Below are 26,268 nucleotides of genomic sequence, written 5' to 3'. Positions count from 1 at the left end.
CTGGCAACTGACTTCCTCCTTGTTTAACTTTTTTGTCTCCCCACTCCAAGGTTTTTAAGATTTCCTTGACTGAAAACAATACACAGTCACTGTACAGCACGCATTTGTGATTATTAATAAAGGGTGCACTTTTGAACTTTTTCCATGTTCAGATTACTGGAAAACACAACAGGAAACATGTTTGAAAGCTGGACTGAGTCAGAAAAACAAAATTAAAAAACTTTCTTGAAGAACTAGATAAACAACAATAGCAGAAAGCAGGCCCAAAAAATTGTGTCTGCCTCAAAGACTGCAGAAGAGCATCCTTCAGAAGCTTTGCACTTATGCTAGAGCAAAAAGGGTATTTTATCTACATTTCACCTATTTCTGTCCCAAAGTAACTTCAATTAGAACATTTCAGACAAAAGCTAAAGTGTTCACATGGGAAATATCACGATGAAGTATGGCATGCCAGGGGTTTCCATTTTCATCTCTAAACTGGTCTGTACCCTTGTGCAACAAAATCATCTCCCTCCTCTACCACTTCTGTTGTCTCCCTGCCAGAAAACACCAGACTCACAGTGCAGGACTTGAAGCAGAGCTGATATATATGCTATTAAAACTCTTTTTTTTTTTTTTTTTTTTTTTTTTTTTTTACTTCCAGGCCTTAAAATCAGGCCTGCACAAAAACTGATTGAGCTGCCAGATAACCAGAAAACCCAGGCAACTCTAGAAAAGTAAAAAATAAAGTTTTTTAAGAAGAGGACACCGCTCATAAAACTCATGTTGGTTTACCACAGGGAAGTATTGGAAGATGAGAGCTCTTGGCTATGACAAGCATTAAACAATATGAAGAACATGGACAGAAGACAACCAAATTAAACCTGCCACAACATATCGCAGCAATGTTTCCATCTTAACAAAAAGATTTCCAGCTTTAGCCATTAAATCTCCCACTGTAAAACTATTATTTTACAGGAAAGCTGTCAGTTTTCATAAAATATGTTTCACACAAAAATAGGGAATCTTCTTCATTAGAAACTTTCTGACCAATTACAACTTCAGTATTAGGTGTATCCCAGAGAATAAGTCCAGAAGTCTTTGAGACAAAATAAAATGCCTTGATTTGTTTCAAACTCTGCTGGTAGGAAGTTACCGCAATGCAGAAATTCTGGAAGTGGACACTGGTTTCCATCATGATCAGTGCTGGATACCGTTCATTTTGTGTATCAACACCTCATTTGTTGGGGACTATCCTTTTGGGCACTGCAGCCTTTCAGCTTGTGTAGCACCCATCTGCTCAGGACTCCAAATATCAACATATCTGCATAGCTTTACTAAGTTATTCTTTCTAAAGACTTGTTCTGAGGTCTTGTCTTTCAAAAGTCCATTGATGTTCCAGCTGAACAGCTGTCCTACTAAACAAAGAAGTGTCAACATAATAGACTCTACCAGTTTATCTGGCATAACTTGAATAGAAACAAAGCCAACTTGACCTTTTTTTATTTTAAGTATTACACAGACGTAATTGTGTACAAAATCAGAATGCATACAAATGTGTACAAAATTCAAACTGTTCTAGTACAAAATTTCCAAATTAAATATTATTAAAACTTGAAGCCGTGTGAGAAGAAACAAACCACTGTAAGAGTTGGCTGCTAGCCATCTACTTCTTCTATTTCATGTTAATTTGTTTGCATCAGTTGCAAAGAGAAATCAGGCTGTCAGCATAAATCACAAATATTTTTTGCTGTGACAACCGTAACAGTAGTCAAGTCTCCCATAAACACGCAACTAGAAAGAGGTAATTAAAATGTCAAAGTCAAGAAAACATTCTTCTTTTATTCTAAGATATCAACTACCCCTAAGTACCTGAGGTTGAAGAGGGGTGGGAAAGACCATTGTTTAAAGTGGCTAAGGTTGCTTTTTCTAGGTAAGTTGACATTAACACTAAATATGGGTCTTGCCCACAAAACATTTCACTACATCTGACAAGCTGCAGAACTGTACACGTTGATCTTTAACAGTCATCCTGGCCAAAAAACTGTGGGCAATCAACAAACCCTGAAGCTTAATGCCCTTTTCTGAAACTCTTGTATGTTCCGTCTTAGCTTCCCTAAGAAGTAATAAGAGCTTTTTGGTAACAGGCTAAAAGTATTAAGTAGCAAAAGCAACAAGTTTTGCGATAGTGCTGTGTTGCACTCACACTTCATACAGTAACAGAATCAAATACACCACAGTTGCCTTTAAAATACCTGGTTAAATTCAAGCAACTGAGATGTTTGGTGAATGGTATTGCTCCCCCTGAATACTGTCCCACATCATACTGCCAGACTGCAGCAGGATACCCTGAAAAGTAATACACAGGTTACTGGGTATAGTAATTGTCTGGGTTTCAAGAGGTGCTATTAAAAACAAAACAAAGAACAAAAAAAACATGGCTGTGTAACATAATTCTCAAATATGAAGGACCTGTATTTTCAACACTGGTTTAAATGTCAAAATTTTAAATTGGGATGGCAAGTCCTAAAGTTGAGCCATAGTAGTGACAAGTGAAAGGATGCTACATGGCACCTACAATCATCATTTTTAAAAACTTACACTATAATCTATAAAAATAAATATTTTTACAGTTTCTATAAAACAGGTGGGAGAGCCTATGTCTTGCCCCAGAAGTCCTCCTTCCTCTTCTGAGCTCGTTCCAGTATCTGAGATGCAAGTGAGCTAGATGCTGCCGAGCGAGCAGAAATCTGAGATAGCCTGTCATCTGTTGGGGAAAGCAACAAGGAAAAAAAATAAACACAAAGATTAAATATGCATTTAAAACACAGTCACGTTCATGGCAGACTTGGAAAGTACAGGTATTTTTATACCCTCTATAAGGGTAGATAATAAAATAGTATCACAATATACTTTGATTCTATTACTTGGTAACTTACACACAGGAGAAGAATTTCACTAAAAAGCTACTATGAGACCATGTAAAGCTTAAGAGAGCTACATGCCCAGCACCTAAACTCAAGAATGAGATCCCCACTGTCACCTGGGGAATTTTGAAAGTACTGCCCAATTCTCCAAGTTGTCTTTACATTTACTCTCCTGTCAGGGACCTCAGAAATTGCTCCTGTGTAGAGACTAGACTCCGACAAAAACATTCATGAAAGCAAACCACTTCAAGCAAACAGGACAACCTTTGAATGCCACAACTAAAATATCACAACCTATGCTGCCAAAAGAGCTCTTTTGTGCCAAAAGCAGTTAGTGTGCCACAAGCTGTTAAAAGAAATGTATCTTCTGAACAAAACAGGAAGTTTAACACAACAGCAACAAGCACACTTTATAAATGTACTTCTGAAAGGTCTTCTTTCTGAATATAGGATCCACTTCACACCCAACAGAACTTTGAAAATTAAACAGCCTGGATGCTGCTTCTCTAGTGAAGCACAACGTTTTACTTCTGCAACATCATTATTAACATGTTGCTACAGCCCTGTCAAGATGCTTTCTATGAAAAATTACACCCATTCTTCTGCAATGGATTAAAAATATGTATATATGTCACTGCTTTCCAGGCCCCCTACCACCAAAACAACGAAGATTCTGCATCTACATTCTACCTGACCTGTACTTTGTCAGTGTTTCAACCATCTGTTCAGCAGCATTTCTACATCCCTGAAATGCAGTGATCCAAACAGCTCACACCAGACTCACACACTGTGCATAACAACTGTATTCCCACGTATGAGAAAGCTGCTAACTACACTTGTGTAATCAGACGTGTCCTTGGAGTAACTCCCAGTTTTGTATGCACATGAACAACTATGGGCTAACGAAATATCTGTGAGCTGGCACGTTGCACCTGTTTCTGAAAGCTCATACACCATCACTCAGCTCATAGTAAAAAGAAAGAAAAAGAAACAGCAATTACTGCACTTCATCTGAGAGCTGCAAGCTTGTGGGAAGCTGCAGAGTACTATAGGATTTTGCATGGTTTACGTAGATACACAGATGCTTGGCTGAGCCATCTGCACAGCCCACACATTTTCCAGCCAACTGCAATGAGTGAAATAGAGAATCAGACTGAACCTTGGTTAAAACCAAGGAGCCAACAAGCATAAGGGGTACCAGAAAGGGCTTTGGTTATTCTGGGGTATATCTATAAATAAACCGCTGTCAGATACAACCTCACGCTGCCCATACTCTAATCTGAACCAAACACAAGGGATTGCAAGTTGCACAGCACCACACCAAGGTCAACCCTATACGTCAAGCTAAGAAATGATGTGTATCAGCCCAAACCTAATGAGGCTACAGTGCCTTTGGTTGACTCACACGACCAGAAGAGTTTTTTTTGTGGCTGCCCACAAAAGGGCCAAGAAGACACACTGGTGGCCCATGCACGCACTGGCTGCTCCCCCCAAGTAAATTTACAGTAAATGGAAGAAAAAGCCAAAACAGAAATCAGAATAACAGGATGCCTCTGCTCCCTAGCACACGTAGCAGAGGAGCAGGTTGAAAATTGAAGTCAGAGGAAACATTTTATGCTACGTATCTGGTGGTGAACACTCAAGCAAAATCTTTATCTGAAGATACGTGGTACCTTCTAAGTTGCATCCATAATTACTGAAGCTGCAACCTGAGCTGTGATCATTTTGCAGTTTGCTTCTGTTGCTACCAACACAAAGGCTTAAAAAAATTTGTGGGGAGGAAATGATTTTAGGTATGGAGTTGAGTAAGCTATATTAAACATACTGAACCACAATGGGCTGGTTAATTTTCAGCTGCATTTAATGGTTTATTTATTCTGGAATATTCCTTCATATTCCTACTTCACATTACCGGGGTGAACATTTTTAGTTTCTTTTGATAAAACAAATAGTGGGGTAGTTATTCATGCAAACGCATAAACCAGTATTAGTTTTGACTGCAAAAGTAAAAAATTAATCTAGGTAACACACATATGATATACAGGAATATTTTGTGATGAGAAATACCTTCATCGTTATAGTTTCTTTCCTGAAGGGGTAACTGGAAAGATCTCAGTTTTGGATTCCCAATGTTTCCTAAGAGAAAAAAGTCAAAGCACATTTTGGAATCATTTCAAAAGAGACAAAGCATAATATTTAATTGTACAACATTTTAAAATGTTGCATTATTTCCATCAACACCAGTCTTTCAAACTAAACATGCCAAGAACTCCATGAGACTCCTTTACCCTAAGCTGATGCTGAGCTAGAACACAGCACCAATTCTAACTTCTTTCCAATGAGATTCTCTGGATTTCACTAATCCTCTTAACCTGTGCAGTACTTGCTCCTTTCTGAAACGAAATTATTACCTTATTATTACCTAACAATTATAACACAAGAACCAAAAATTGTGGGATCATTTTGGGCAGCTATTGAAAGCCTTTCTGGAATGGCAATGCAAGTACATAAACTTTATTTTGACTAAGCAGTGAGGGATTCTTCATTATCAGATTTATGCCCTCAGCGCCCTTAACAGTTGCCAAAAATCTCTTGAAATGCTCTAGCACAAATTCCTCCTCAAAAAAAAAAATTTCACAGGGAATTAAAACAAAAAACAAAACCAAAAAACAACTTCAGTGTCTTTTCTCAATATCCACTAAATCTTTATGTTTTTTTTAATTATTTTTTTGTTTCCATGTTCTGCAGAACTATTTAAGGAGCTTATTTCTCAGAAATCCACAACTTCTGCAAAATAATACCATGTTTTAGAGGTCCAGTTACACATCACTCCACATATACATACCAGTTGTGGCCTCAAGATTAAACGTAACAACTGTTCATGCTAAACCAAATTATTCTCATAATGAGTAAGTACTTATTGAAATTAACATAGAAAAATTAGACAACGGACCACTAGAACACAATGATGTTGGTGGAATCTGAAACCAGGGTGGACAGCTGTGCACACCCTCTCAGCAAGCCATGGTAGAAAAGCTTCCATTTGCAAACACCACATTCTTTATGGTCATTAAGGCCAGAATACTGCAAGGTAACCATTTCCATCCCCTGACACTAACACAGCCAGTTAATAAGCAAAACCCACCATTATGCTGGAATTCAGGATCCTTGAGAGTTCCCTGAATACGGGGAGAGGGACTCCAACAAGACACAGGGCAGCTTCTGGCTGACTTCAGCAGAGGAGGTACAGAGGAATGCTCTTCATGTGCTGAGTTATGAGAAACTCGCTTATCAGAAACAGCGTTAGGAGGCCACCGATCCTGCCTAAGTGGCAGAGGATCCAGAGTTCCCAGCCCAGCAGGTGGAGAGGTAAGGAGTGAAACAGCTTTCATTTCCACATCAGGCTAAAACAGAAGGTGGAAGGTGGGGAGGGAGAAAAGCAACAACAAAAAAAAGCAGCTCATATATACTGTTTTAAGTATACGCACACCAGCCTTCAAGTACAGACCCTCATGTATACAACAAATGTTTTTAATAGGAAAAAAATTAAGGGCTCCTTATTGCAACTTGTGTTTTTGTTTTAAAAAACATACATGTAGCAGAAAAAGCCAAAATGGAGCTCATCTAATCTCTCTCTTTTACTTGATAAAAAAATACATGTTTATTCAGATATCATCCCTTTTAGTCACAGATGCTGATAACTTTAGGATAAAATATCACACAAGAAAAAGAATTATCGAGTAAAGTACTCAAATTACTTTAAAAGCATTTTCCTGAAATGCAAAAAGCTAAGTTCCCTTACTTACTTACCCGGAAGGACCTTTTTTTTGTAGCTTCTCTTATACTTTGCTTAGCTGAAGAAGGGTCTGTTCCTAAACCTCGCACTCTCGGCTGTGAAGATGAAGACCTGAGTTTAGGAGGAGACACTAGAACTGCACCTCCTATTGTAGTGGAGAAAATGAAAAATAAATTATTACCATAAAAAAAAGCTTACTGAATTAATTCATACATGTCTTTTTTTTTTTCTTTAGTTCTTGAAATACATTTTTGCATTTAAAAGCCTTTTTTACCAACAGCAGGGGTAGTGAGATCATGATGAGTCCTCTGTGCTCTACCAAGTGCTCTCAGCTTTGGAGTAGGAAGTCTGCCGCCTGGCTCTGAGGATACAGAAGAAGAATCTGACACAGCTGCAGAATTCGGCAGTAAGGCATTCTCACTGCAAAAATGAGAAATGATTACCAGGTTAGCTAAGGACTCAGGCATCTTGCATTCAAACTTTTGATTTCTAACACATCCCTACAATGAAGGTAAGTCAGTGAGGGCCATAAAATACCAACAGCCTGTAGCTACAACACCTGTTTGCAACAGCAAATCCTGAACTCCAGCCCCTAAGTCTCGGTTTCTGTAATTTTTTTTTGTAACGTCACTGGATAAAATACGTAAACAGTTTGAAGCTACAAATTCAGACTCCCTCTGTCCCAATAAACTTTGAATGCTTTGCAGCACAGTAGCACAGACTCAACCTGAGGGCTGGAAAAAGTCCTTGCCCAGCATAACTTTGAACCTGACGTTGCCAATAGTCACCTCGGAGGTGGGAATGTGGGTTTGTCTCTTTTCAGTCAATGTGGTGGAACCGAAACCAAGTATCCCACATTTATGCAACCACTCCAGCCCCCAGGTTATTATATAAATCAGCACTACCACTTCTGTCTTCTTCCTCCAGATGCATCGCAAAATAGGGTGGCAGCATGCCCACACTGTGTGAGGAACCTGATCCTACTACCATGCTAGACACGCTCTGAGGACCTCTAGGCAAGGAGTGCCTCGTTTCTAGCTCTCAAGCAGGCTTGGATAGCATGCAGTTTTTAAGCTGCATGGCCACACCTAGAGCAGGTCTCAGTGCACACACAACCACATTGCAAGATGACAGAGAATCTTCGATGTCAATCCAAGAAACATCAATGAGCTGCATCATCTCTAGAATCTTAGAAACTTGAAGTTTTCAGGTGACAGTTTTGAATGTTGAGGCCTGCGTTTCATTTCTGTCTGGGTCTAGCATCTCAACCTTTCCTTGCCTGGTTTTGCATACAGGATATAATCCCCAAAGGAGATCATTACCTTTCCTTACCTTATATTTGTGGGGTGACACCAAAGATAAAACACAATAGGGAATACAAAATGCTTAGATAGTATGGTAACAAGGGCCAGAGTTATTCAGCTTTAAATATATACCAAACTAAAATACTGTTCTACCAAAAAAGCCTGCAAAAGTTGCACAGTAAAAAGCCAGAGACTTCAGTAAGTAGATATAACATGGATCTTTCAACTGCCAAACACAGTGCTATGCACTGTACAATTCACATGGTTCTGAATATCCCCACACTTTTTTCCCACCTGGGCTCATTAACATAATCACTGGTGATTACTGGATGCTAGTAAATTTTTTTTTCTCCCAAGTCCTCTATCTCTGCCCATGAGTTTTATTCAGAAAAACAGGCACTTAAGAACAAGATTAGCATGGATTCTGTCCTTTGAATCTTATCAATCCTATACTATCAACCTGAAGCAAATTGTGAGCTTTAATTGTCACTGTACTTTGCTGCTGTGCAACGAACAGCCTGTTCTGATAGGCCTATACCACAATTTTTAAAGTTTCTGGAAAAATGCATTATAGTTTGTCATGCTTCTATTGATATTACAGCTTCAGCCTGACAAGCTAGAAAGCCAGTATTCTTCTATCAACCAGCTCAATGTCTTGAAATTTCTTACTCCTTGTTGTACGATTAAAAAACAAAAGTAGACACACTAAATTATATTCTTATAAGAACAAAAACTAGTTAACATACAATTTCTGAGATGTTAGAGGAAAAAATTAAATATATGACAAACATGTTCAGTTTTACCCTTCAACTTTGTTATCTTCATTGTTTTCCTTATTGTTTTCTTCTAAATTCTGCACCACAACTGCAGCTTTTTCATTTTCTTTTTCTTCTTCTGTTGATTGCTGATTCTCCTTTTCCTCAGTAGCTTCTTGCTCACCCCAAACTAAACGCCTTTTGACTGGAACAGTTGAAGCATTTGACATGTCTTTTTTCTCAGGGCCGTTCTCGTGTGACTCTTCTCTGGCGTCAGGCTCCTGCAGCATTTTTGGCCTTGGTGCAGTCTCTTTTTCAGAAACACTAGGCAACAAAGAAAGCAGCATCTCTTACCATCGATTTGCATGAAATACGTGTGCCTATATAGAGCGTGCTCATTAGCTTCAGTCCTTCATCAAAAGTACAGCTCAGATATTAAGTGGTACAGTTAACATGATGTATGATTAAACTCCCATTGCAACTTTAACTGATGTTTAAGAACAAGCCATTTTCAAACTAGGTTCTGTAAAAACTCTTTTTGAACTTCTATTTCCAGAAATGGACTGTAAAATTAGCTCTGTATTTTGAAATATAAAACAACAATTTGGATTATCAGAAGTGCTCAAAAAATAACTACCTAATTCCATGTGTAGGAACTGTCTGATGGCACAATTTTGAAAGCCAAGCAGTTTAGGAAACTACTTTCTTGGCACAACTTTTCAAAGTCTTAAACTCTCAGTTGCTCACAGAAATCAACGCAGTGCACAGAAATAAGATCAGTAAGAGGGTCTGTATCTCATGGACAAAAAAAATAAGCTAATAAATCCCCCAAATTACCACCCCATACTTGACATCACTGTAATAAATACAGTTTTATTGAGTCATCCCTCAACCCTTACAACAGAGACAGTCATACAAATGCATGGATCTCCCCACACCACAGAAGCAGCAATCTAAGCGGAGCATACACAGAAGCATCCAAGATTTTGTTTTCAAACATCAGATCCCAGCAAAGACACAGATGACTTTTCTTCCCTCTTCTTTTGAATATGTCTGTGCATTTCACTAAAACACTATTTCTGAATTTTCCTAGCAAAACATTAAATATCTGCCAATTCTGATGGCACTCTAAGAAAGGAAAAAATGGATGCACACTATGCCAGATCCTAAATCTTCATCTCAGAAGTAAGCAGTGTCTAAGACTTAACCACTGGGTTACTAATTAACCCTGACAAGAACATGGATGAATTCCAAGCAGGCAGAATATATTTCACATCATTCCAATGCAAAGAGGAATATTACTTCAGTATGACTCAGTGATAAATTCTCCCATCCTTGATGAAATTAAGGTTGTCACACTAAATATACATTTGTGGATAACTATAACGGAGAAGCATTTCTCTTCTTTCAGAAGATTTGACAATGTCTCATTTTAAATCAGAGAACAAATCAACTGATACATCTGTGAAATGGTAAATGCCTACATCTGTTCCAGAAAATTTATAGTCAAACATCAAAGATCTTAAAGCTATGCTAAGCCAATATTCAGCATTTTGCTCTGTTTCAGAGCTGCAGAATAACATGAAGGAACGCCTGTCTTACCCAGCAAGATCTAGTGCTCTAATGTCATTGCTGATGCCTTCTTCTGAACTGGAACTGGAGGACACATCCCAAAGACTGTTATTATCAGACAGGATCTGGTTGAGATGGTATCGGGAGAAGTGTGTTCCCTCTATTCGCTGTCTGTAAGCCTTTGCTCTTGCTCGAAGTTCTCTCACCTGCACATCAAAGTTTCGTTAAGTTGCACATCTCTTTAAAGTTCCCTTATATACTACTACAAAGTACTTGCATTTGCTAATGGCTGCTAAGGGAGAAAGGCAAGTTACTCACAACAGGGCCACCCACAGCACAAATATTGCATGCTACAGTAAGTGCAAAAAAAAAAAAAAAGGAAAGCAAAAATAACAAGTTTACATTTAGTAAGCATGTTCCAGCCATTAAGCCAAAGCAAAATTATCAATTACTTATTCAATGAGCACAAAAAGTTATGCAGCAGCTATAAATAAGTTTAGTGTTGGATTCTATTTTTTTTTCATCAGGGTTTAGGCACAGCACAATGCTCCAAGCATTAACACAAGAACTTAGATGCAACCAACCTCCATATACCACATGGAATTTAGGGGGTTTTGAGATGCCTAAGAAGAGGAATACAGAATTATTTTTACATTTCTTAATTTCCTCTCAACGCTGTATCACTGTTCTAACTTTATTGCAGTCTAAGTAAGTAACTAAAGACTGAAAACCTGTCAATACAGCTCTATGCTGCCTCCCTGAGATTCAGTAACAAGTTGTAACACGAACACATCAACACTGGTATTTTGACAATTTTTGTCAAGGTTAAGGAAATTGATTTAGATTTCTAAGCCTTAACACTCCAAAATTCAATCAGTACACATTAATTTCAGAGTATTTCTAGTCGACAGATCTGTATGCAAGTGTACTACTGAGTTAATAGTTTGTGAGCACTGCTCCTGTCTATTGCTACACTGATTTTATCTCAGCAAGGAGCTGACGACTACATGAGATCGCTTAGTGCTATTTTGTGTAAGTCATAATATCAAAATCATTCCTTCTAGGCTATCACTAACTGTAAGAATGAGACGCAAAACTGCTAAAATGTCAGTTTTAGTTTCAAAAATAAGCATTGCAAACCCTCTCTTTAGATGTTATGCTGCTGATTTAGCACTGCCATTTTTATGGTTAAAAGTGTTGCAATACTCACCGCCTTGTGTCTTTCACACAAACACAATTTAAAGCACATGACTAAAAAGCAACAACAAAACTTTTATTTTTCAAATGATTAAAAGTAAGTTCTTGATATGTTTGTATGTATCCTGTTATCCTGTCTCACTAAAAAATGGTTCAGAGGAAATAAGCACTTTGTCAAAGAGCAAAAAAGCAATACTGACACTACCCTTAGTACATTTTTACGTTACTATTATTATTGTTATTTATTTCACAATAGGCTTAACATAGTTCTTCCTGTAAGGAACAGGGATAAGTGGGCCAAATTCCACAAATCCCACTAAAAGCACACAGATGCAGCAGATAGAAATCCACTTAGCCTACACCAGCTAATACCCCACAAGTTGCCCCACTAAACTTCCAAAGAATAGCCCGTTAAAAATATATGCTTGTCATTTTAAGAGGAGAGTTTAAAGTTTGAGGTGCGAGTGATTTACTGGATTATTCACTTTAAGAAGAATGAAAAATTAATTACGATAGCCACAACAGAAGGAATATAAACCCAGAGCAACAGGATGCTGCAGAGGGAGGAAGAATACTATGTCTCCAGTGAATTGTGAAGAAGTACAAAGGACAAGCGTCTCCTTCAGTGACTCAGCAGGCAGCATTATCTCAGCAGGACACAGGCCCCAGAGAGTCCTGCTGTGATTATGAATTGTTCGCATTAATTTTTCAAAAGTGTAATTCAAAGAGGTCTTTTCATTCTACCGCTCAAAAGAAAACCTTCATGATACGTATTTTAGGTAGCAGTCTAGCAGTAATCACTACAGCAAAGGTCAGACCAGGACTCTCTTACAATCTTTGCTGTTGGGCTCAGAATTTCAGAAGGTCCATTTTAGACCCAAAGCTGTCTACGCATGGTCTCAACTAAGGGGGAAACCCGACTGGAGCAGTCAGAGCTCATCATCTAATCACTTACACTAAAGAGAGATGTTCTGTAGGCACCCTCAGCAGGGGGGAGTCTCAAAGAGCAGCCAGAGGCAGCAGTTAGATACAGCTCTGCAGAGCAGTTGTGTCAGTGCATTATTAGCAGGGGAACAGGTAGGGAATCATTTACAAACCAAAAGGACTGTAGAGAAACTGGTAAGGAAATTGTGAATGGCCAAAGTACCTTTGTTGCTTTACAAATGAAACTGCTTGATGCTTTTTCCAAGTTTTACATCCCTTTATTAATCTGCAGTAGTGTATTTCTCAAATGGCTAAATTCTTTCTTAGGTCTCAACTGTGAATGAAACATTTTATTCAGTTCTGGTAATTCAGACATACTGGATTCTTATTCATTAGAACACAAATATTAATGAACTCAGAAAAAAAATAAAGCCTAGCAAAAGATAAGGTTGCTGTTGTTTTTTTTTTTCTTATACTACCTGAGGTTTTACGAATTAATTTAATTAATCTTGGTTTCCTTCCAACCTATCCAGAAGAGAAGACTGGAAAAATTTCAAGCTTTAAACTTGCACTACGCCCACAAAAACTTAATTTTAAGAGTCATAATCCTGTAAGATTTATAAGGAAATACTAACAAGACACTAACAACTTAAAAAAAATACACAGAAAATCACACTAACACATTTGCAGAAGCTAAATAGTTTTGTCTCTTAGACAAATTAGTTTGATACTCTCACAGGCATGTGAGTCCAAGTCTAACAGAGGAGAAAGTCAGGGAACTCCAATTCTAAAAACCTCTTCTGTATGAAGTCATACTAAGATCTAACATAGGTATATTCAAAACCGTGCATGTCATATAAGCATATTTATAGTCAATAAAACATTTGTTATTATTGTCTTAAAATTGGCTCTTCTAGCTACCTGGCACAACTCCTTCACTTAGAAGGCCCTAAATATCCTAATAATTCTTTGTTGAATTCTTCATGAAGTGACTTTTTTTATCAGGTTTCCTCTGCAAGTCCCTCGTCAGCAACAAAACCTCCACACAAGAGTCAGACCCATCCAAACCACCTATCTACCGCGTGGCAATTTCTTGTGCACTCCAATTAACCTCCAGAGGTATTTACTTCCAGCTTCTCCCAAACACATCCTAAAAAGGATCCTGCCTGGTAAAGCTGAACGCCCGCCCTCCACCTGCAGTCTCCTCATTCCTCTCCTTGATTGTACTGCAGAGACTCCTCTCAGCTGGCCGTGTAGCAAACAAAACACACTCCATGGCAATGCGTCCCTGCTGTCCCTCTACTTGCCTGCTGGGCAGCCACTGTTGAAGCAGACGCTGCTCTGGACTGCCGCCTGCTGCAGTTTTGAATGCTTCTGACACAACATCCAGTCTCCAGACAAAAGCCTTAGATGCCAGACAAATGAGGTGATATTCCACAGAAACATTCTGTAGACTTGCAGTCAGGCTGCAAGCAGTAGCTTAGATCATTCTACAGCCTTAGGAATAGTTAGTGTAAATTAATGCATACATCAGTATTTATCAAAAAGAAAATACTGCACATTTTTAGTCCCCTAACCTCCTCAGCAGACTGTTTTTGCAGAACAGATTATCTGATGATGGATACAATAATTTGAGTCATCACGAACTACAATATAATTTCAACTTTGAGACGTATTTCTCATTCTTACCTATATTCAATATAAATTTCTTTTTACCTAAGAAGAAGAATAGAATGACATTTTAGATCCAGCAAGAAAACATAGAACTATTTGCTGAAGCTCAAAGCCCAACACCCTAGAGCCAACCCCTCCAGTTCTGCCTTCCACAGCAGCTTGGTCTTGACCAAAGAGACAACTTTCATTTGCCAAGCACCTACCATGTATTTAGCAGCACTCAGTGTCTCAGGAAGGCTCCCTCCATCACATGAGAGAAGCCTAGGCCACTTCAATGAAATCTGTCTGCTGCAGAACTACCTCTGGCAGTTTTGTAGCACGCTGCTGAAGGTTTTGATGTACTTGGGTAATTCAGGGAACCTTGAACCTCAACAATCGCTACAGAATACTACGTTCCTGAAGCTGCTGAGTATTTTCAGAGTTCTCAAACGAGTTCCTATGGGGTATAACACTGATAGTGGTTGCTAAATAAACTACAAGAAAATACTTAGGTTTGCTAACATTGGACAGAGAAATTCTGAATCTTACAGTGTATGCGACTGAACGCAGCTGACTGCTTTGAATGGATTTATGTTGGCAGGCTAACACACCGAGTCTGACTGTCAGACTGACTTAGGCTGGTACATGTGTTGGCATTTCCTTGTTATTCCCTTGAAACTTCTACATTTTAAAACTGGGCTGAACATCCAACACTACAATTAACTGGTTGAAAAGACGCTGTTCTGGACAATTCTGATTTGTAAGGGAAACAAAGTTCCTCCCTTACTTTCCATGTCACATTAATTAATTTATTTTTAAAATCACACTGCATCTTACTTTTTCTTACTACATATTATACTGGCTTGTCAGACCTTAATCTTCTTCGTAGTCACCTTTGTTAGCACTGCGATCTCAAAACTGTATTTTATGAAGATAACAATTCAAAGTTTTTTGCATGTAAAAAATGATAATACAAAGCATACTCAGGTTTCAGATATTTTTTTTTTTTAAAGAATACTCACCTGATTGGGAACTTTACTCCTAATACGAGACCAAGCTCCATCTTTGTAGAAATACTGGGCTGGAGACAAAAATTTTGACCTATATTCAGTGTTCATCTTCCTAAGATATCAAGAATGAGGATGTGGGGGGGGGAGGAAAAAAAAAAAAAAAAAAAAAAAAAAAACAGAAAGAATAAAGCTTGATACCCAGGAGACTCTTTAAGAACATTTTTAAATTTATATTACCAATAAAAAGTATTCTTGCACTTAAATTCCAGGACTAAGATATGAAGGTGCATTTAAGTAAAATTGCCTGGTCTGGCACTAAGGCGCCCAAGATGTTTCTTTCTATGAGCTCCGCTGTAAAGGCAATATGCTCTGCATGTGGCTGGGGTGGGATCTTGGGGGCAGAAACATCTGACAAGCAGAACAATGTTCAGTAATAATTCATCTAACAATGGCCTACTGTCTTTGATCTTCAAAAGCACTCGGTACTCTTAAAGACAGATTCATTTTCCCTTCAGCCACACTCATGTAAACAGAAAAATTAATATAACCCAACCTAAAGCAGGCAATAAGCAATACTACAAGCCCTTTACACACTGAATTGTGGCTGTATTAGCTTAAATCTAAACAGTTGTGTGGGTTTTGTTTTGTTTTTTCTTTGCTTTAGAGCATTGCTATTTTTTTTCACCTGATATTTAATATATTAAAACAAATATACTTTTTCAGTCCTTCAGAAGTAGATCATAGAAGCCCAAAGTCAGAGAATACAACACATCTTTTAAAACAAAAAGTATCAGGGTGAAAAAAAAAAACAAACTGTTATATTCAGAACTTCTTTCCATATGGCTCCTTTTTTAAGGCTCAGATCTTTTTCAGCTTTACTTGCAAAACTAATGGATTAGCTCAAAAACACATCACTACTGTGCCTCAGTCTGTCATTCTGTTGCAAAAGCAGGCCATGCAATGCAGGTTGCATACAAAGTGCAAGTCCTGTCTACTTACTGACAACTTTTGCTCTGCACATTTTCACAATTATTTGCACAATGACTTTTGGAAACTTTTGTTTGTGCTACCATACTGAAGGCATAAGAGGCAGAAATCTGTTTTCTACCAATTTAAGGACAATCAAGAATTTTACACAGAATTTTACACTGAAAAAATGACTACAATCTATGACATCAAGGAACTATAAAATCTAAAGATTTAAAGGCTTCAACTACCTTACATCCGCTCACTTTTTCATAAAGCAGTTTTATTTCATAGTATTTGGGGAGATGATTTTGTCATTATCTGCCAATATCTGAAAGCATTCAGGCCTTGGTAAGTCTCCTCTCCCATCTTCAATCTAATACCTTAACACTGACAGAAAGCCATGTGAAGGAAAGCAATCACTTGGAGATATACGAAGCGTGAAGACAGCAGAGATGGAATAGATTTAGCCATTTTTAACCTTACTTCTATTCTGGGCTTTTATTTCTCTGACTTATCTCAGATGTGTGGAAAATGGAAACATGAGTTCAGTTTCTACAATGTAGGCATGTGGCAGGAGAAGATATTTGGCTCTCTCTCAGTAACATACAACGTCATTTTATTTCAATGTTTGTCAGATTACCCTATACTGCCCTATAATATTTTTTTTATTTCCCTTTTGTCTTGTATGGTCTAGAAAAACAAGACATCAAGTACAATCAACACAGCTTTAAGACATGTGGAACAAGCATAGGAAAGCAGTTTGAAAGGTGACTACAACTTCCAAAGCACTCTGTGAGAGTTTAGTAGCAGCGCTGCATCGATTTAATTTCAATCCTTTTTAATTTATTAGTAATAATGTTATTGCATCAGGAGGTTCATCTGAACCAGTGTGTTTACAAAGCTTCCACTGCCTGGAGAAAGGGATACAAATTAACATCAGGTTTAGATGTCCCCACAGGAAGCTCAGACTAAGTGCTGGGTCATACAGACATCACAGTTGCTCTTGTGACTCTAGGATCATACGGATAAAGACCATCATAAACCATTCTAAAGAGTCAGCTGTACAGCTACTTGCTAAGCTAGGTTTTCCCATTTTATACATACCCACGATTTGTACGTAAAGAGAGGGGTTTTTGATTGATATGCTGCTTATTTTTTTGCTTAGGATGTTTCTGCTCTGATTTCCCTCGTTTTGATGCATCTTCTGCTGGCTTGTGAAGTGGTTCTTCCCTCTTCCTCTAAGGCAAAGAAAATTTTAAAAATACCGTATTAGCTAACAAACTGAAAACCCTCATGTTCCTTTTGACATCAAACTTTTGCAAAAAGTTAAGTTTAAAATGTTAGCTGCTTTGCATACTTAACATATTACATTTTGTTAATGCAAAAGTCAACCAGCAAAATGCCAAAGCTACAATTCCAAGTGCAACATTCACTTAGTTAGATGATCTATTCCGTACACTTCACAAAATGAATTTAACACAAAAAAGAAATAACAAAAGAGTACCATACCTGTGCATTCTAACCAGACTCAACATGTGTATTTCTGGAATTTATAATTAAAATAAATACTGTTAGCCTTATAGTAAAGCAATATAAACCAATTTATAATAAACCAAAATGTGATTTTTTAGTTTGCTGTCCTTTTGGTTTTGAAAGGGTCAGATTGACTTGCTCAGCTTCCACATCTAACATTTTTTTTCCAGTTTATTTCATCTTCTTGGAAATCTCAAACATTATTTCTGTTTCTGCTGGAGACCTTTACAGAAATTGTTCAAATTCAAGAAAACAAGACTGTAAAGCAAGAAAAATAGCACACACAAACTCCCAAATGTTTCTTTACAGAAATTCAGAGAAGGTGTGTGGGTATAGACAAAAAGCATTTTAAACACTTTCACCAAAAATTCCCTTCTCATGCCTTCTTTTCCTTTCCTTATTAGTTCTCATGGGAAAACATAACATGAATTTCTGATATAAGAAACAAAGAAACACTTCCTGAAAGCCTCGTGACTTTTAGGCTTTCTTCACATTTGCTAGAAGAGGCAGGAAGGGCCATAATGTTTGTCAGTCTCAAATGAGACTTAAAACACCAGGCAGGTCTAGGTTCTAAATCATAAAGCCTCCAAGTCAACAATCGTCTTTAAGAACCTCTAAAGTACCAACAGCTTAAACTGAGCCACAGGCACTCCACGTTAAGGATGCATTTTGCTCAGTGCCAGTCCTAAGGAACGTGTTGTCTTACAATGGCTGTTTCTGTTTATCAAGAAACAGAGATGGGCATTGAAGCGACTCACACGTGGTCCTTCTACCTGAAGGAACGTTAGCTACCAGACATTTAGACAATGCTACTTCTCAGCACCTTGCTCCAAGAAATTCATCTTTCCACCTTGCAAAATGTCATGCAATCTAAATTGCTCTCTCCTATTTTCAGAAAGTCTTAGTCTGAAGTAATTCCTTGTTATTAAATGCATTTGGTAAAACTACAACCACATTTACTACAATTCCACCAACGTCTGTCCAAGCCAACAGCAAGACAAGGAAATGCAAGGCCTCACACAGCTGAATGACTTTTGTAAAAGGCATTTTGCTCTGGGCAACAGAACTTACATAGGCTATACAATGTCCTGCATTTACCTTTCAAGGTACAGGTAAATCAACGATAACCCTTCCTCCATATCTCTTTTCTAAAAAAAAATATTGTCTGAAAGTCAGTTCCAACTGTGACAGTGTGATTTCTTTGTTTTTAATTCACACGCTACCTGACTTACCTAAAAAATTCCAGGCCTAAACAGTAGTAGAAGCACAAGCCTTCCCATCCAGTTGTCCTGCACCCTAATAAACTGCACTGCTAGCAATGGGAGCATAAACTGGAGACTTAGATTTCAGAAACTATTCCAATCACTAAAAATGTTTACATGGAAAAAAAAAAAAAAAAGAAAAGAAAAAAAAAGAATGAAACTCAAACTAAGAACTCAAAAAAGAACTTGAAAGCTCATAATCAAATTAAGGTGACAGTTCAGGAAAAAACATGTGGAATGACTTTGTAAACTGAACAAATGCACTGCAGAAACCACTAAGAGCAAATAAAGCCATACAGTGCTATTTTCAGTCTTTTACAGCAAAACAAGTACTGAGTCCAGTCCAGTGTCATTAATAACAGCTATAAAATGTAACTAAAACAAGCTTTTAGAAAACCTCACACCCACATTATTGAAAAGAACAATCAAAACTATTAAAGCATACTTAGTGCCTTTCATTTAGGGAAATATTTACTTGTTCACAAACCAGAAATTCTTTCTCTTCTGAACAGCATCTCTCTTGTGGGCTCTTAGCAGGAGGAGAACCTTTGAAATTTCTCTCATGTTCTGTTTCAGAAGTAATTGCAGGAGATTTGAACGGAGGTATGGATTTACTCATATTGCAAATAACCTTTAGGTAAGGAAAAGAGATGAAAAAATAGTATGGTGATTTGCTTACCTTAAGGCTAAATTTTCAAAATCAGTTAACCAATTCAACATACCAACAGAGAGCCAGTTATGAATAAAAATACAGTATGTGCAGGCTAATTAACATCTAGGACAAATTGAAAAGAAACTTACTTTCAAAAAAATACATTTGAAGGAGACCAATTCAGGCACAGATGAGCCTGTGTTCAAATGCTGTTCTTACTGAAGTTCACTAGCAAAGTTGTTTGTTTTTTTTTTTATTATTATTATTTGGGAAGACAGTGGGGAATGCTGCAGTTCAGCTTCAGGCTTACATGTAGGATTTATTTATTTTTAAAACAGATGCCATAAAACTTCTCTAGGAGTCCTGTGCTTAAGAAACAACAGACGACTGTTCTCTATTTTCTAACTCAGTGCTTAGGGCTTGGTAATTTGATCTAACCATTTTCCACTCGCTACTGCATTATAAGCCAAGGTACAGAATTTACCTAATATGTGATCTGGTATCATTTCCTCATGGGGTGTTGAGAGTTGAAGACCAGGCCATATGTCACATGCGGCATACGTTTTCCTCAGCTTTGTTATGTGAGTTTAGGTGAGACTTACAACCTAACTTGGGTAACTTGGTCATTTTCACTGCATTTCTTCAAGGGACAGGTATTGTCATTGCTCAGTATTCAGGTACGTTCTCAAGCATATCAATAAGAATCAGAAGTAAAATATTTTTAATATCTTTCATTTTTATCATGGAATTCTTAAGCTTAGAAGCTTAAGAGGCTTCTTAAGCTTAAGCTTAGAAACTGCGAACAGTTATGTTCAGAAACCAAACTGATTTCTAATAATATCAAATGGAATTCCATATGAAATTTTCTGTAAGGTGACATTCTGGGACTGGCCTCTTGCTGAAATGGTCCTTTGGTTTCTATGCTACTGTCACACTTTTCAGTGAGTTCTCCTTGCACAAGGGACTGCTGGGAAACTGGTATCTCAAAGTACATCTACCTGCTTGGCAGTGCAACAAGAAAAATACAGGACCAGGTTTATAGTGATTGACCCTAGTTATTAACTGCTATCACCTCTGAAAGCCATTAGGGAACAAATCTGCTACCTGCAGATAGCAAAAAAGATAGCATCATCTGTAGTAATCCCATTAATGCGTATGCCCCTAGTGAACAAACAAGACAAAACAAAAGCTCTCTTTTACAGCAAAGTTTAAAATTCCAAATTCTGCAGAAAAGCCTATACTGTAAAAGGACCAAAAGACAGAGTGGGTCTCCTTTGTTCCAACCTCAGTAACAATATATTGAAAACACGAAGCAGTCTCGCAAGCACAGTTATTCTTCCAGGTCTGATTAGCAGCATTTCCAATACTATGAAGTCCAAAAACTCCTAAAATGCATCAAAATCCCACAGGAGTGTCTTAACATCAGGAAATTCCACTCTGACATATAAGCAGTTCTCATGAAAGAAAAAACACAGCTGACAAACTACAGAGATGCACTTTAGGGCCTAGAATTTTATGTGCACAGAGATGGAGACTGAGAGTAAGAAAACATGGTAGCACATAAAAGACCCTGAAAATAAATACTGAAACCTGCTTGATTTCAGTGGCAAGACATGTTATTACAATAAACACCTGAACATTCCTCTGTTGATCAGCTATATACAAGACAACATAACAATTATGAAAATAAAGGGCAGTACTGAGTAGGACCTTTGAGCTCCTCAGATAAAATTAATGCAAATTAAAGAAAATGGTCCTGTTAGAAAGAACTGAATAAAACCAGGGTGGAGGAGATCAAGTGATTAGACTTGACTACAATGAAGAATCACAGGGAAACACATCTAATTATCCTGCACTTCTTTATACTAGAAGAAAAAAAAAATGTATGTAATAGCATGTCAGTTTATGAAAAAGAAAAAAAAAAGAAAATCTTGAAAATTAAGAAATTTTCCTTAGACATAAAAGAAATTATTCATTTGCTTTTTGAAACTTTTTGAAAGTTACCTCTTCAGCTGCAAGTATTGGGGACTTTTCATGAGAACTCTTCCAAACAAACTGGCTTTGATATTCAGAATTTCTGGGGAAAGTATTTAAACGTGGAATATTCATGCCTGCTTTCCTCTGAAGGACTCTGTGAAGCTGACAACAAACAAACAAAAAATTAGCACCAATTGTTTCCTCCCCTACAATGTTTTGCAGGTCAGAAATCTTTCAATGCACATCTTCAAAACAATTTTGGTTCTTTTTGTTATAGGACTTCTATGAAAGCAAAGTACATTTTCTCATAATAGCAAACAACCCCCAGAAGTCTATAAATCACTGGCTAAATCGTCGTTTAAGTGAGATCCATAAAGATGGCATGTGAAGGGAAAAATTTGTATCGACCTACATGGAACCAAAGGCTGGTCTCAAAAGTACTGTTCTCCCACCAGAGAAGCTACAACGTAGAACAACATCAAAATACAGAACCAAGGAAAGCTAGACAACAGAGGTGATGTATATGTGCTAAGTTTCTGTAAATATCAGATTAGCAATTTTTATACCAGTCAATTAAAAAATAATTACCCCTTACCCCATTATCCATTTTTTCTGATTCCTTTTTTGAAGACACCAATGCTTCGTTTTTATTTGGTGGAGCTACAGTTGGTGATCTCTTCATATTGTTTTCTGGAAGGGCAGGAGCAGTTTCAACTCTAGAATCTGCAGAATGTGACCGAACTTTTGGGGGGAGCCTTGGTCCTTCCGGTGTTTCAATTTTTTCCTGATTCACATCATTATTACAGTCTGTGTGCAACTCTGCAGTCTTAAGAGCCTCAGTTTCAAGTGGGTCATCTAAATCACAATCTGCTGTCCACTCAAAGGACTTTGAAATTTGTGGATTATGGTATGGTACCCTTCTCTTGGAAATGAAGTTTGGTTCTCTTGTGATTCCTAATAAAAAGACATACAAGGTTGAACTAAAACTTTATCCTGAATACATAATAACACTCTACCACAAGAAGAAACAGAAAGCATATTATACAACAGACTGTTAGACAAAAAATATTCTAGTATCTTTGAGCAATGACAACCTATTAGTTATGGGCACAACCACGTAATTATGGCTTTTTTCACGTCTGCAAATGCCTTTCCTTTCTACTCAAGAGGGACAGCAACACCGTGCCCCAGGACCATGTTGGATAAAACCCTGTAAAGAAAACATGGCCACAGAACAATCTTTTGCAAGTTGATTCTGGGAAAAGGAAAACAACAACAAAATTAACAGAGCCACTGAAGAGAATGCTGTTAACACAGGTAAAGAATAACCAGCCTATAGTGATAAAGAATATCATGAGCACTTCGAATTACACGTGCGCTATTTACCTTGCTAGACAGGTTCTCATTTACTGTGCATGGACCATGACAGACCCCTAATACAACTGTGGGCCATTAAAGAAGAGATACCTGAACTGACTTCCACTTTGAAGTATCTTGAAGAGCCTATTTTCTCAGATAGCTGGTAACTCTTTATAGTGCAACCATGAAATAAATTCCAAAATTCTAAAGAGACCTCCTAACAAAACAAGGTATAAAGTTATTTTTAAAAATTGCTGACACTTACACATGCAGATGCAAATAGAATTACCCTACCATTTTAAGACAAGGCTGAACGCAGTTAAATTGGAAAACCACAATCCAAACATTAAGTGTGCATATGTGATGGAAAAATAATTGAAGGCCTATAACTGGCTGAAAGAAACAATTTCTAGGAGAAAGAAACTCCTGTCTCATGGAAAAAAAAAATATATAGATATAAACTTCAGTGAAAGATCTATACAGAATGTCTGTATGCCCAACTGTATATACAGGTATTAGGAAATAATTCCAGTGGAGAGACACTGGAAAAGTAACAGGAAAGAACTCAGAGCACCTCTTAACTTTTTCTGCCAGTATTCCAAGTCATTCTTAAAACTGTCAATTGTGCATTTCAACAGGAAGAACAGTAAGTGCATTAACAACAGCAAACTGCACAGATGACAAAGTCCTACAAGGTGTCAAGAGTGACATTCAAAGATGCACGCTGTTAAATGGCCACAAAATATGTGTGAGTGCAAATGAATACAAAAATGTAGGAAAACTACACCAAGCACACACAAAATCACAGCTACAATGTGAAAAGGAGAAATTGCTGTACTGCTAACTCATGACTTTATTGCGAGTCTTACAATATTTGTTGTATGAAGTTTCACCATCCTACACGTGAGAGGAGGCAATGCATAGCTCACAATTTTCAAAAGAGTTTAATATGTGTGGATATGCCCATGTTTCAGAATTTGGGGAAGTTACTCTCTTAAATACAGGTACTCGCACCTCCAGGCATGTGCAAGGAAAGCAAGGTTAAAGAAAGACGTATCTTGAAGTAACGAAGAAAGCGGTAATATTCAAGTAAAATCTGTGACAAGATTAAATTATTTACTGAAATGTCTAGAATCTCAGATGATAACAAACCATGCTCCCAACAGTTGGTTCTTAATTACTAGGCCATAACAGAGATCACTTATTGTATTGTCTAATGAATGTATTGGACTCCAATTACACAGACTGTGCAGTGCAATTGCACTGAATTGCACAACTTTGTTAATCTGCTTTGTGCCACTACCATAATTCATATTGTTTTAATGCTCCTTTTCAAAGCACTGACAGTTGTCATCACTCTACAGCTTGCTCCTATTCCTCAACTCCCTATGGGTCTTCCAATCCAGATGCTATTTCCTTTCTCTCCTGCTTTCCAATCCCACATTTCCCTGTCATGATAACATCTATAACACTAAATCGCATTTAATGTCCGTCTTTTTTGTTTGTCCCACCCAACTGCCCTGATAACTCTTCTTAACAATTTTACTTTGTATTAGACTTTGATCAAATTAGTCTTTTCTTAATACAAAGTTTTACTTAGTGTTTCTATACACCACAGGTAAACCAATGCATCCTTCGACACGCTCTGTATGGGTTAACACTGCACCTGTGCTTCATGTTTGGGATTTAGCTTATGCTGCATGACAGAAACCACGTTTTTCAGGTTTTGTATAAACAGAACTAACATTAAAAGAAAGTTTCGTCGTAGCCTGAAGGAATATGGCATTCAAACACGCATTCCTACAAATGGTAACTGGGAATACATGTTCAATTGTGTAAAGAGTCCAAGCTGCCAACATTACTGGTTTGCTGTGGTCACACACCCCACCACAGCGAACCTCTCAAGACCCAGGGCAGGTAAGGCTGATTTTGGCCAGGGCTGACTCAGGTGGTGCTGGGTTTTGCAATCGAGGGGCAGTTTTGGGGATGCTTACCTAGCTGATCCGACCGAAGTCCTGCCCACTGGGATTTCTGCTCTTGGTCTGGGCTACACAACTCTGGGGTTTTCCACCTGAAGTTTCTCTTATATTCGCTCAAGCCCTGCAGCAAACAGAGAGGTGTCTGTCAAGGGAGTGCTGCCTGCCGTGCTTCTAGCACCTGTGGGGACGCGATCTGCGAGGAAACACCTCACAAGACGCCTGCACGAAGCACTTAAAGCAGGAGGCTGCTCTCCACGTCCCAAGCCAAACCCCACAGAGACAAAAAACTACCCTCCGAACTGCATGAGGAAGAAAAAATAAATAAATAAATAAGCGTGGAATAGCGTCACGCACACAAAAAGCATACAAAATCACGCTTTAAACAACCTCTTCCACGCCCACCACGGCGCTCCTTCTGCCGTTTGGGGCCGCTTCCCCTCAGCACAAGGCCCCCCCTCTCCCGGGCCGGGCCCCCACCGCCGCCCCCGGCCGCCCCCGGCCGCCCCCGGGACTCCCTCTCCGCCTCACCCTGAAGCGCACGGGCATGGCGGAGCGCTGGGTGCCGGCCCCCGGCCTCCACCGCCGCCGCTGCCCCGGCAGAGCCGCCGGCCCCCTTCACGGGGCGCCTGCGCGGCGGCTGCAGCACGGGGGCGGGGAGCGCCATGGCCCGGGGCCGGGCGGCCACCGCCTCCCTCCACTCAGGGCGCTGCCCGCGGGGGCCATGTTGGCCCCGCGCCTCACGGAGTCCCTGTGCGCTGCCCACCGAGCCCCGAAAGCGGCACGGCGTCGTTTTGCTGCTGGTGGTTTGGCCCCGGGAGCTCTGGCAGAGACTGCCGAGGGCTTCTGGTGGCGGAAAAATAAGGTCCTTCGCCTCAGCCGCCCTCCCGGCGCACCGCCCGCCCTCAGACCCTAATCCATCTTCAGGGCCACGTCCTCCTCCGGCTGGCTGCCCGCTGCTGGTCTCCCGCCGACACCCTCTCTTTGGCTACGTTGAATTAACAAGAATAAAAGATTTTAAAAAATAAAACAGAAATATTAAGCAAAATGCCTTAGGCAGTCTGTACTCCCTCTGCCCTTGGCTGCTGGCTCTCCCTCTGACTGCTGGGTGCAGCCTGTTGCTGTTCTCCAGCACAGCCTAAACTGCTTGAGCAAGGGCTTTGCCATCTCTTTACGCACCTTTGTTAACAAATGTCAAGACAACCATTCTGTTAGAAGTTACTGATCGATTACCCTTGAAACCATTAGGTTCCCCCAAATCAACTGGTTTGTTTTGTTATTACAGTGGTTGTTTTCAGGCAGGTCTAGTTTACGTTTTCTAAAATAATGCTAAACTTCTTATAGAATATGAAAATCCAGCTGGCAAAGTCTTTCAACATAGATTCCAGGTTTGCCAGGAATCCCTCTTCTTTGATATGTATGG

At 38.8% G+C, this 26,268-nt stretch overlaps 1 protein-coding gene across 3 annotated transcripts; it reads right to left on the bottom strand.

Annotated features, from left to right (window-relative positions):
- Positions 1-1,465: 1,465 nt before the first annotated feature.
- MDM1 (Mdm1 nuclear protein) lies at positions 1,466-25,470 on the bottom strand. 3 transcript variants are annotated; one of them, XM_084506433.1, is made up of 15 exons: positions 25,377-25,470; positions 24,864-24,969; positions 22,106-22,464; positions 21,538-21,672; positions 19,357-19,512; positions 17,191-17,324; positions 15,130-15,229; positions 10,918-10,956; positions 10,364-10,539; positions 8,810-9,085; positions 6,977-7,122; positions 6,717-6,847; positions 6,052-6,310; positions 4,974-5,042; positions 1,466-2,746 (listed from the first exon to the last, which is right to left on the bottom strand). In XM_084506433.1, exons 1-15 carry the CDS (start codon positions 25,392-25,394, stop codon positions 2,637-2,639), a joined length of 2,214 nt encoding a protein of 737 aa, XP_084362559.1. In that variant the 5' UTR covers positions 25,395-25,470; the 3' UTR covers positions 1,466-2,636. The 3 variants fall into 3 exon arrangements, with proteins under 3 accessions (XP_084362559.1, XP_084362560.1, XP_084362561.1); XM_084506434.1 differs by having other exon boundaries at positions 19,369-19,512; XM_084506435.1 differs by lacking the exon at positions 10,918-10,956.
- Positions 25,471-26,268: the final 798 nt, after the last annotated feature.

This window comes from Aythya ferina, assembly GCF_964211825.1.
Source record: "Aythya ferina genome assembly, chromosome: 1".
Classification (NCBI taxonomy): Eukaryota; Metazoa; Chordata; class Aves; order Anseriformes; family Anatidae; genus Aythya; species Aythya ferina.
Note: the sequence above shows the minus strand (reverse complement) of the source record. Positions and strands in the feature narration are given on the sequence as shown.